General features: G+C 60.7%; 1 protein-coding gene across 2 annotated transcripts; it reads right to left on the bottom strand.

Annotated features, from left to right (window-relative positions):
• Positions 1–570: 570 nt before the first annotated feature.
• On the bottom strand, positions 571–9,674 carry LOC102069430 (CYFIP-related Rac1 interactor A). 2 transcript variants are annotated; one of them, XM_074555434.1, is made up of 13 exons: positions 9,477–9,674; positions 7,027–7,111; positions 6,422–6,502; positions 4,985–5,064; positions 4,392–4,513; positions 3,305–3,410; positions 2,853–2,989; positions 2,683–2,760; positions 2,462–2,578; positions 2,288–2,367; positions 2,066–2,192; positions 1,254–1,324; positions 571–1,167 (listed from the first exon to the last, which is right to left on the bottom strand). In XM_074555434.1, exons 4-13 carry the CDS (start codon positions 5,055–5,057, stop codon positions 1,104–1,106), a joined length of 975 nt encoding a protein of 324 aa, XP_074411535.1. In that variant the 5' UTR covers positions 5,058–5,064; positions 6,422–6,502; positions 7,027–7,111; positions 9,477–9,674; the 3' UTR covers positions 571–1,103. The 2 variants fall into 2 exon arrangements, with proteins under 2 accessions (XP_074411535.1, XP_074411536.1); XM_074555435.1 differs by lacking the exon at positions 4,985–5,064.
• Between the last annotated feature and the right edge of the window lie 1,796 nt (positions 9,675–11,470).

Below are 11,470 nucleotides of genomic sequence, written 5' to 3'. Positions count from 1 at the left end.
CCCCCCGGACGGGCAGGGCAGAGCGGGGGGCACGGTGCCCGTTCCTGCCCTGTGCCAGGCGGGAAAGGCGGCGGGAAGGAGCGGGCTGGCAGGGCACCAAACCGCGGGGCACCCGATCCGAGCCACCCTGAGGACACTCTGAGGGTCCCCTGAGGGGTGACACAGCCCCAGCTCGGGGGGCTGTGGGTGCGAGGCCGGGTGGGTGCCCCCAGGGCTGGTTTGGCACGGATGAGACCACTAGGGCTGACTTGGCACGGGTGGGACCAGGAGGTTTGGCTTGGCACAGGTGGGGCCAGCACTGACTTGGCTGGCTTGGCACGGGTGGGTGCCCCAGGGCTGGTTTGGCACGGCTGGGGCCAGCCGGGCTGCCTGTCGCGGTGTCACAGGGCCATCTGCCGGCAAAGGCACCGGCCCTGGCAGCCAGAACCGGCCTCCAGCAGCATCTCCAGTGCTCCCAGTCTGCAGCTGCAAGGAGAGGGCTGGGCTGGGGCTCTTGTCGCTCTTGGTCACTGTCAGAGGTGGCATTTGTCCCGCAGGGTGTCACGGAGAGGGGACACGGCTGCAGCCACGAACAGATTAAATGTAATTTTATTTCACACCCAAAAAAAAAAAAATGTAGAAAAGAAGAGGTGAGTGTGGGTTTAATTGCTCGTATTAAAAATCTACCAGGTGAGACTGAGCCGTTTCCTCCAGAGTCAGTGCAGATCCACAGGGATACTTCTTCCTTCTCCTCCTCATCCTCCTCCTCCTCTTGGGGACCAGCATGGGGACAGGGGCACCAGCTGCCCCCTGCCCAAGGTGCCCCCGTGCCATGGGCACCCTGCTGCCAGCCCCACCAGCATTCCCTTGCCCGGGTCTCTCCTGCCTGGCCCCTGTCCCGTGTCCCCACGGTGCCACCCATGGTGTCACCCACACCTCGTGTCCAGGAGCAGGCGCTGATTTGGGGCTGGGAAGGGGTTGGGGAGGGGGGCAGGAGCCCGGACCCGGTTTGATTTGTTTTTAGCGTTTCTGTGCGTTCCTCGCTGTCCCTTTTCCCTCTGTACAAAATGAGCTGTATGGTCATGGGTGACACGGTGACTGCGGCCCCGGTGGCCACGCCGCCCTCACTGCAGCAGGGCCCGGATCTGTTTGGACGTGGTGTCGTCGTTGAGGTGCCGAGTGGTGTACCTGGGTGGGGAGGGGACACAGGTCACAGCAGGGTCCCTCTCTGCTGTCCCCACTCCCCAAGCTGTGTCCCCGAGCCCCCGCCTCACCTCAGAGCGTTCAGGAGCCCCTCGGTGCTGGTTGAGGGTTGGTCCTTCAGGACTTTAATGCAGCCTTTCATCTAAAGGGGGCACAGAGCAAAGCTCCATCAGAGAGGGGCTGTGATGCCACAGACATATTTTATGAAAAATCCTTTCCTTAGGATATTTCCTCCTGAGAAGCTGAAAAGCCTCAGGAACAAAATGTAAACAATGGTTATCTGCTGCTGTGGAATGCAACAGGTGCATCTGGGATTGATCTCATAAGGTTGTTTTTAATTGATGGCCAATCACAGTCCAGCTGTCCGGACTGTCTGGTCAGCCACAAGATTTTATTATCATTCCATTCTTTTCTATTGCTTGCTAGCCTTCTGATGAAATCCTTTCTTCTATTCTTTTAGTATAGTTGTAATATATAATATATAATATATAATATATAATATATAATATATAATATAGTATATAGTATATAGTATATAGTATATAGTATATAGTATATAGTATATAGTATACAGTATATACTATATACTGTAATAATATATATAATAAAATATATATAATCATAATAAATTATAATATAATAATATATCATAATATATTATAATATATAATAAAAATATATAATAATATAAATAATAAAATGATAAATCAGCCCTCTGAAACATGAAGTCAGATCCTCATGTCTTCCCTCGTCCTGAGGCCCCCAGTGAACACCAGCACCCTGAGACCCCTGGGATCCCCTTTCCACCCCATCCTCAAGCCCAAGGATCACGGCTGCTGTGGCGTGGCTGTGACCCCCCAGCTGTGACCCCAAAACCACTCACATCAATCTTGGAGGTCTTGGCAAAGGCCCCCACGGGGTGCACGTGGTCGTAGAGGATGATGACACCGACCATCACCCTCATGCAGAAGAGCAGGGTCTCGGTGTTGGTGAAGCGGCTCCGGTACTCCCTGGGTGAGCAGAGAGGCTGCCTGAGCCTGGCAGGGGTGGCACGGGGACCCCAGGAGCGAGGTGTCCCCCCCAAACCCCAAAGTGGGGCACTCACGGCGTCTCCAGCATCACCCTGCACACGCAGGCCATGGTGCTCAGGCAGTCGGTCGTGTCCTCGATGGGGAGGGTCTTGTTCTGAAAGCCAACATGTCCCAGCTGCTGTTTGACCCGTGTGTGGGGGCTGGAGGGGGTTTCTGCCCTTCCTGAGGGTCCCCCCAGGCCCCCTCACCTCTGACACGAACTTGGTGGTGGCGTTGCTGAGGGTTTTCAGCATGGGGGTGGCCTCGGCGTAGAACAGGGACATCCTGTTGGCCATCTCGTTGTTCACCTCGCTCTCAGCATCCAGCTGGGGGTGTGCTGGGGGTCACTGGGGTGGCTGAGCCCCCCCAAAGCCATCCCCAGCCCTGTGAACCCCTGGGGGAGGCCGGGGGAGCAGCAGAGTCCTCCCACCTGCAGGTTGTTGATGCGGTTCCGGCTGATGGTCCGTCTGTAGTAGCTGAAGTCGTTCTGGATGGCGGGGTTGGTCATCTGAGGGGGGGACACCACGGTTAGGGGAGCCAAGGGACTCGCAGGGTCCCGGTGTGGGGTCCCCCTCGCTGTCACCCCGCACGGGGAGGCACCTTGAGCTCGTCGAAGCTGAGGGTGAAGTGCAGGATCTCGGCGAACTGCTTGGCCAGGGCCTGCTCGCGCTCCAGGTGCTGGGTCGGGGCGTAGGGCGGGCTGGTGAGGGCCTCCAGCAGGCTCCGCAGGGCGTTCTCTGGGGACAGAGCACCCCTGTCCCCCTCTGCACCTCCACCCTGTCCCTCCCCTCATCCTGAGGCCCCCAGTGAGCAGCACCACCCTCAGATCCCTGGGATCCCCATCCTCCAGCCCAGGGATCACAGCTGCTGTGGCGTGGCTGTGACCACACAGCTGTGACCCAAAACCACTCATGCTGATCGTGGAGGTCTTGGTGAAGGCCCCCACAGGCCGAGGGGAAACTGAGGCACGGCGCAGCGTCCCCAGCTGAGCACACCCTCCATGGCCAGGCCTCAGGGATGCACAGGGTGATGCAGGGGGCTCAGGCACTCACCCAGGCGCAGGGAGAACTCGTAGAAGCGTTTCAGCTTGGCGACCAGGGGGCACACGGCGCTCCAGGCGCGCTCCTGCAGCCGCAGGTCCCCGGGGTTCTGGATGGCCTGCGAGGGGAGCGTTGGGGAAGGTGAAACAGGAAAGCCTTATCAATATGATTGTCTGGCTAAAAGATTTTGAGAATATGGAAACTATAAGTGAGATTGAAATGAAAGCAAGCTTTGAGATCCTTTAGTTACTGAACAACTGGAAAACAATGGTGTGGCCAGCTGAAGGTAATCCCCTTTTGATGGAACAACACCCTCTGCTTGCAGACAGGCCCAAGGGTCAGAGCAGACCCTGCCAGCTTGGTAGAAGGGGCCCAAAGAGGAGTTTTTAGGGTTTAAAATGTAGCATAATATAGTAATTTAGTGATTCTTATAGGCTGTATAGAAATGCTATAGGATTTGTGTATTATACTAGATTGGTTAGTGAGAATCAGAATATGCAACACAGAAGAAATTCGTAAAAATGAATATGTATGAACCTATTGTGAAATTGTATGCATATGTATTTGAGAGGGGATAAAAAGGGACCTGAAGTTCCCAGAAGTACGCATGTCATTTTAAGGGAACGATTCCCACACGCGTCCAGCGCTGTAATAAACATGGTGTTCACAGGGGTCTGAGGATGAGGGAAGAGATGAGGATCTGACTCCATGTTTCAGAAGGCTGATTTATTATTTTATGATATATATTACATTAAAACTATACTAAAAGAATAGAAGAAAGGACTTCATCAGAAGGCTGGCTAAGAATAGAACAGGAATGATAACAAAGGTTTGTGGCTCAGACTCTCTGTCCAAGCCAGCTGGACTGTGACTGGCCATTAATTACAAACAACCAACATGGGCCAATCACAGATGCACCTGTTTCATTCCACAGCAGCAGATAACCATTGTTTACATTTTGTTCCTGAGGCTTTTCAGCTTCTCAGGAGGAAAAATCCTAAGGAAAGGATTTTTCATAAAAGATGTCTGCGACACAAACAACTTTACAACTTTCACAAAAGTAGTGGAGTTTTGATTATCTCTGCAGAACATCACCCACCTCTCGGATCTCCTGCCCGGCGCCCGTGTAGCTCTGCAGCTCGGCCAGGATGGTCTGCGCCTCCTCCAGCACGGCGTTCACCTGGTTCCACACCGCCGTCTCGGCCTCCGTGGGCTGCGCATCTGCAGGGCAGCGCCCCGGGGAGAGAAACCCGGAGGGCTCTGAGCGGGGCCCGGCCAGGGCAGAGCCAGAGCGGGGTGCCAGCACCCCCGGCGCGGCTCCCCTGCCAGCCTGCAGCCCTTCCTGGCCGGATTTGCCCCTGCTCCGTTCTCCTTGCCCCAGCTCGAGCCAAGCCGTGAGCGGGGATAGGGTGAGGGTGAGTCCTGGCTGCCCTGTGCCCGCGGTGCTGCTCACCACAAAGGGTCCCCTCAGCCCCAAGAGGCTGCAAAGAACCCCAGGAAAGAGGTGAGGAGCGACAGCCCCCGGCCACAGGCCTGGCCCCCCTCCCCGGGGACACCCCCGGATGGCAAAGGTTGGGGAGGACGTCTGGGATGGGCGCGATGCGATGGGGACAAAGAACTCAAAATGGTGCGGATGTGGAACTCAGGATTAAGTACGGAACGAAAAACCGGAAAATAAAAATCCCATCTCACTTTCAAAGTCAAGGAAAAAATTAGGGCCTTGGTCAAGTTCGTTATAAGTCAACACTTTTAGAAGGTTCCCCATGTGAAACCTGCAAGAGAAGAAACAAGAGGAACAAAAGCATGATGGTGAGGTGGAGCCCGGGGAAGAGGCGCTGGGCTGCGGGCAGCGGCGGTGGCCGGAGCCCCGTCCTCCCCCCAATGCTCCCGGGGGGCTTGGGGGGCTCCGGGGGTGACCCCACAGCCCCGGTGCAGCCTCTTCCCCCCCGATGGTGATGAGCGCTGTGGATGGGTGATGGAGAGGGAGGAGCGAAGGGAGGAGAAGCCGTCGGAAAAACCCTGAAGTCCCCGGAGTTTGGTGACAGCCAAGCCCCATCTCTAGTGCAGAGGGGTCCTGGGGAGCCCCAGAACTGTGCCGGGGGCTCTGGAGGGGGCTGGAGGCAGGAGAAGGTTGTGCTGTCTCAAAGGAGCCAGGAGGAACAAGAAGGATCCTCGCTGTGGGAGTGGGGGGCTGTGTGACCCCAGCCTGGGTGTTTTGGGGGGTGCTGGAGTCAGAGGCGGTGTGGGGAGCTGTGCATCCACTGGGGATGGAGCTGGGGACAGGGCTGGCATGGGCAGATGCGACTGCACTCTATTCACGCTTCTCACTCCTGCTCTGAGCTGTGCCCTGGAGGAATTCAGGAACCAGGGGAGCCCTGGGGCTGTGCCCGGCCTGGCATCCACCGTGTACCCCCCTGTGCCCAGCCTGGGGGGCCCAGAGCTGTGCTTTCCCAGATCCAGGGAAGCTGAGGCTGGTCCCTGCTCCCCATCCCTCGGCGCAGGCTGCAGCCACCGCTCTGACCTTCCCAGCAGTGCAGGTGGCACGGATCACCACTCCCTCCTCCTGGATCTCCATCTCCTCCTGGATCACCACTCCCTCCTCCTAGATCACTCTCTCATCCTGGATCATTCTCTCCTCCTGGATCTCTCCCTCCTCCTGTATCACTCCCTCCTCCTGTATCACTCCCTCATCCTGGATCATTCTCTCCTCCTGGATCACTCCCTCATCCTGGATCACTCCCTCATCCTGGATCATTCTCTCCTCCTGGATCTCCATCTCCTCCTGGATCACTCTCTCCTCCTTCCTCAGCCTGCAGCCTGTCCCTGTCCTGGCACTGTCACTGATGGGACATCAGTGCCATCAGCTAACAGCACTGGGTGTGTGCCTGAGGTGCTCCCAGGCCAGCTCCTGCTGCATCCTGCATCCCACACTCTGCCAGGACACCTGCCCCACTCTAAGGGATGGAGTCCCAGTCCCCTGTTCCCATTTTGGAGACTTTTTCAGGGCCCCAAAGCACCTGGGGACACGGGGCTGCTTGGGGACACTGTGCCTTGTCCCCGTCCTCTGCACAGCAGCTGCCGTGGCAGCCCTGGTGCCCTCCCCATGCCCACCCTGCCCATGGGACTTACTTTCAAAATCCAGGAAAAAATGAGGACAGTTTTCTAAATCTTTGCCCAATACCTTTATCAGGTTGCCCATGGCCAGCAGACCTGAGCGAGAGAAACAGAACAGAGTGGAACAGCACCGGTGCCACCAGAAGGACACCCCAACCCCCCTGAGCCCCCAAGGGCCACCACCATGACACCCCTGAGTCCCCAAAGGCCACCACCATGGCATCCTTGAGTCCCCAAAGGCCACCACCATGGCACCTCTCTGTGCCCACCCCAATCCCTCCTGGCTGGGCACGCTGCTGGGAGCATTCCCTGCAATGTGACAGCTCTCCCAGCACTTCTTGAGGTGGGAAGGGAAGAGGGGTGAGAGCCTTGTGCTCCTGGGGCACCCCTGGTCATTCTGCCACCCCTGAGACACCCCAGTTCTCCAGCCCTGGCATCCCCAAGGGATGGGGGGCAGCCCCAGGTGACCCCCATGGTGTCATGCCAATCCCCTGGGTTATGGGCCTGGGCATCCCCCATGGACAGGGGAGACCCCAGGCAGGAATTGTGCCCCACAGACTCGGTTTGGGGGTCTGGTGCCAGCACCAGAGCTTCCCACCCACCCCACTGAGGGTCCTTACCTCAGTGCCTGGTGTGGCAGCGGTGGCTATGGCAGGAGCAAGGGCTGTGCCACCCACCCGGGTCACTTCATGGGCCAGCAAGGAGCTGTGGGCAGAGGGCAGGAGGGTCAGGGCACCCCACAGGGCCCTGGGGACCCGTGGGTGGGTGTGTGACCAGGAGGGACACTGCATCTGCTCTCTATCTCATGCTGCCACCAGCCTTCACCTCATTTACCTTGGATATTTTTTACTGGCATCGGGCTGAGCATCCCTGTCCCTCTTCACCCCTTGTGGGACCTGCCAGCAGCTCGGGGACACCCCAGAGTGGAGCCATCTGTCCCCAGCCCTCCTCGGAGAGGCCAAGATCCCCAGGGATGACTTTGCCAGCTCCAGTGCTTGGGTTTACTCTTTCCTGAGCTCTGTGTGAAGATCCCTTTATGGCGCCGATGAGCCACAACCCAAATCCTGCAGACAATTCCCTGCACCCCACCTTTCCTACAGGGATGGGGGGGTCAGGATTGCCCCCACGGTGTCAGCAGGCACCAGGAAGCAGCCACAGCACTCAGCAGGCTGTAATTAAGCGCTGGGGTTTGATTAATGAGGCTGGGGAAGGGGAGAGGGAGAGCTGGAGCAGCAGGGGAGGGATGGGGTGGCCTCGTGCCTGGAATGGGGCTGTGCCCCCCCAGCCCAGCACAGACCCTTGGCATCAACAGGGATGGCTCTGCCTTCCTCCTCTTCCTCCTCCTCCTCCTCCTCCTCCCCCCAGGCCCACTCAGTGGTGGCTTTGCACTGGGATGCACGAGCCTGAATGCAGCTGGATTTTGGGGTGACTGGGGTGCACCAAACACACCCAGAGCTGCTGTGGTGCAGTGACCCCGAGGTTCATCCTGCTGAGCACTGGGGTGTTTTTAAAGGGTGCTGGGGGATCCCTGGGGTGCCAGGGCAGCTGGTGGGGTGGGAGATTGGCACCTGCCCTGCCCTGGCACTGGCACACACAGGCTGTGACCAGTGTGCAGGCATCCTCATGCCCATGCCACCGTTGTCCTTGACGGGCAGCTCGGGGCTGGGATTTGTCACTGCTGAGCTCTGCCTGTGCCCGGGGAGGGGGCCTGGATGGTCCCCAGTGTGAGGACACCCCGGGGTGACCCCAGAGCTGTGGTGCTGGGGTTTGGTGCCAGGGGCTGGTTTGGGGATCGCTGCAGCCCCTTGGGCTGGGGTAAAGGGGGCTCCCCGTGGGGTTCAGCCCATGTTTTACCCCTTTTCCTTGGTCCCAGGTGCTTAAACCCCCTGGTGGCACTTAGCTTGGGGGTCACGGCACATCCCTGCCAGGGGGGCTGTGAGGAGGGTGAGGGGCTCCCCCCAGTGCAGGCTGCCCACCGCTGATCTGGGGGAACTGTGCACCCCAAATCCCCGGCGAGAGTCACCCCCAAACCGGCAGCGCTCAGAGAGGAACGCGCTGCCACAGGAGGGCTGGGAACAGCGGCTCCCTGTCCCCAGCCACACCCGAGGTGGCCCCGGCTGCTGTCCCTCCCTGCGGTGGCCTCGTTGCACCCCAGCCACGCTCCAGTTCCCGCAGCGCCGCCTCCCCTGCTCCCCACGAGCATCCTGCCCCACGGGGACCCACGGCGGTGTCACCTCCATGGGGACACCCCAGCGATGGGGCCAACCCGCGCTCCTGCTCCAGGCAGGACCAAATCCCGCATGCAGGAGCATCCCTCCCCGAGCCGGCAGTGCCCGGAGGGGCAGCGATGTCCCCGCGCTCCGGCCACCCCGTGTCACCGCTTTGGGGCTGTGTCCCTTTGCAGCATCGCCCTGGGCACCGCAGCCTGGTGCAGCGCCGCAGCTCCGGCCGGGGGCTGCCTGCCCCTTCCCCATGCTCTGCCCCTCTCCCCGCAGCCCCCCGAGTGCTCGCTGGGTGCTCACCGAGCCCCCCGAACCCCCCGGCCGCTGCCGGCACCGCCGCAGGCTCGGGCGAGCGGCGCCCGAAGGATTTTCCATGATGGGGGCACAGCTCATGCCAGGAATCGGGGTGCAGGGACAGATCCCACCCCAGGATCAGCCGGGGCAGGGTGGAATTGGGGTCCCCCCGCTTCGGGAGCGGTGTCCGGAGGGATGTGTGGGGCTGAGCCCCCCTCGAGTGGGGCCGGGGGCTGCGGGGGCTCCTCCGTGCTGGCTGCGGCTGCGGCTGAGCCGCGCAATTACCGCAGGGCTGCCAGCCGGGACCGAGCCGCAGCACCCACCGGGGACCCCGCGGGGCTGCAGCAACCCCGGGTGGGGCGAACCCAGCCCGGCATCGCCACCCCAGCCCGGCATCGCCACCCCGGCATCGCCACCCCGGCATCGCCCACCCCTCCCTCCCCGCTGCCGGGGGTGCCCAGCGCGGAGAGGAGCCGCTGCCAGCGGGGTCCCTGGGGACATCCCCCCGCCCTGCGCTGTCCCCGGGCCTGCTGCAGCCCTGTCCCCGCGCTCACCGTGGCCGTGGCAGCCCGCGGCGTGGGCAGGCGGCGGTCCGGAGTGCGGGGATGCTGCGGAGCGCGGGGTGCGGGACGAGGCGCCCGCCCGTGTGTGCGTGAGCCGCCCTGCGCCAGCTGCCGCCGAATGCACCACAAAGACCACCATAGCCCCCCGGCCCCCCCACGCCACTGGTGACGGTGACGTCTCAAGTGTGAGCGAGACGGGGAGGTTTAACCCGCTGCGTGCCGGCCGGCAGAGCGCTGCGGCCTGGCGGGGACAGGGGTCGGGGTGCCGATCCCCGGGTTTGGGATCGAGAGGATCGCCCCACATCACAGCCACAGCAGGGGGAGAGAAAATATTCAAATATTCCAAATATTTCAAATATTCCTTTGCTCTGCCCCAGCCGATGGGTGGCACTGCGTGCCCCGGTTCTGTCTCTGGGGAGGGGGATAAGCACCGATCCCACTTGGTGCCACCGACTCCTCTTGGTGCCACCACAGCAAGGACAAACCAGACCCCCGTGCCAGGACCCCTGTTTGGGGCAGGCAGCGCTCTCTGTGCCTCACCAGCTCCCCCAGGATGGGGCAGAAAGGGTTTGGGGGCAGAACCAGCACAGAGCTGTTCCCTCAGGAGGAAAGGAGCCCCAAATCTGGCTATTTCTGCTTTTCCACCCCAACTCCCCCCTTTTCCCTGGGCATGGCAGTGTGGACATCAAGAGGCACCCCCAGTGTTGGGGTCACCCCGGGTCCAGCCTGCCCAGTGGCACCAGAGCTGCCCCTCAGGGCCATGGGGTGGGTGACAGCAGCTCCTCACTCCTATACAGGGGATTTTGTGCTGAGGGGTCTCAGAGGGGCTGGCAGTGCCCCGATCTGTGGCAGTGTCACCGCCGGGTGACACTGGGGACAGGAACTGTCGGGATTCTGGGATGAACCCCCGCGATTCCTGCTCCCCAAGCCCCCGCGGTTTGTGGAGGGCTGACCCCACAAACAGCCCGAGGCAGAGGGGGCTGCGGGGTCTCCCCCATCGGGCCCAGCCCCCGGGCAGTGCTGCTGCCGCCCGCAGCCGCTGGGGGAAGCTGCAGCCCTTTGCATCCCTCGGAGCCGCTGCATCGGGAGGATTTGGAGGCTTGGGAGGTTTTCAGGACTCGGCAGAGCCCTGGCAGCTCTGCCCCCGGGCTGGGTGTTGGGGGATGCTGCTGCAGGAGTGGGGAGGGAAAAGCTGTGGTTGAACTGCACAGCTGTGTCCCCCATAAACACCCCGCTGTCCCCTCTGCAAACCTAGGGCCAATATCCCGTTCGAACCCGGGCTCATGCAGGTTTTGGGGTGCCCAAATTTGGGTGCTGTGCCGGTGTGGTCAGCCCTCCATGACCCCCACACCACGGCTTGGGGTGTCAGGGCCCCAAAAGGACACCCCAAGACCACACCGTCACCCTGATCCTCATCCCTGGGGCTCCCCTGCATCTCCCAGCCCCTTCAGTCCCCCTTCTCAAGCTCTCAGCCCTGGCAGCCTGCGCCGCTTCAATTAAACTCTCATTAATTTTTCAGTCCCCCCGAGCACCCCGGGCACGGGCGGTTTGCAGAGCTGCTAATTGGTGTCTTCTCCACATCCCAGAACAGCCAGAGGGGCTGGGGGGGCTCAAATCCCACCCCCAGCTCTCAGGGACGCTCACGGAGAGGCTTTGGGGCCACACTGAGCCCAGCAGAGGCTGTGGGGAGACCCAAAATCCCAGAATCACCTCATTCCTGGCCAGGGACATGGCACAGGGATGTCACATCCAGCCCTGGGGGGGAGCCCAGCCCTCCTGTCCCCAGTGTTGAGGGGGATGAAGCCCTTCAGCCCCACTGCTGCAAAAATTTGTGGGTTTTGTAACCCAGCCCTGAAGCTGGGGCAGTTTCTGCCACTTCCTGCAGCCCTCCCTGCAGAAAAGGTGGGTGCACCTGAGGGCAGGTGCCTTGGAGAGGGGCTGAGCACCCCATGGCACCCCACAGACCTCTGGGGATGGGATCCATG

The sequence above is a fragment of the Zonotrichia albicollis genome, chromosome 20, assembly GCF_047830755.1.
Source record: "Zonotrichia albicollis isolate bZonAlb1 chromosome 20, bZonAlb1.hap1, whole genome shotgun sequence".
In the NCBI taxonomy this organism is placed as follows: domain Eukaryota; kingdom Metazoa; phylum Chordata; class Aves; order Passeriformes; family Passerellidae; genus Zonotrichia; species Zonotrichia albicollis.
The sequence above is the reverse complement of the archived record's forward strand: the minus strand, read 5'-3'. Positions and strand labels throughout refer to the sequence as shown.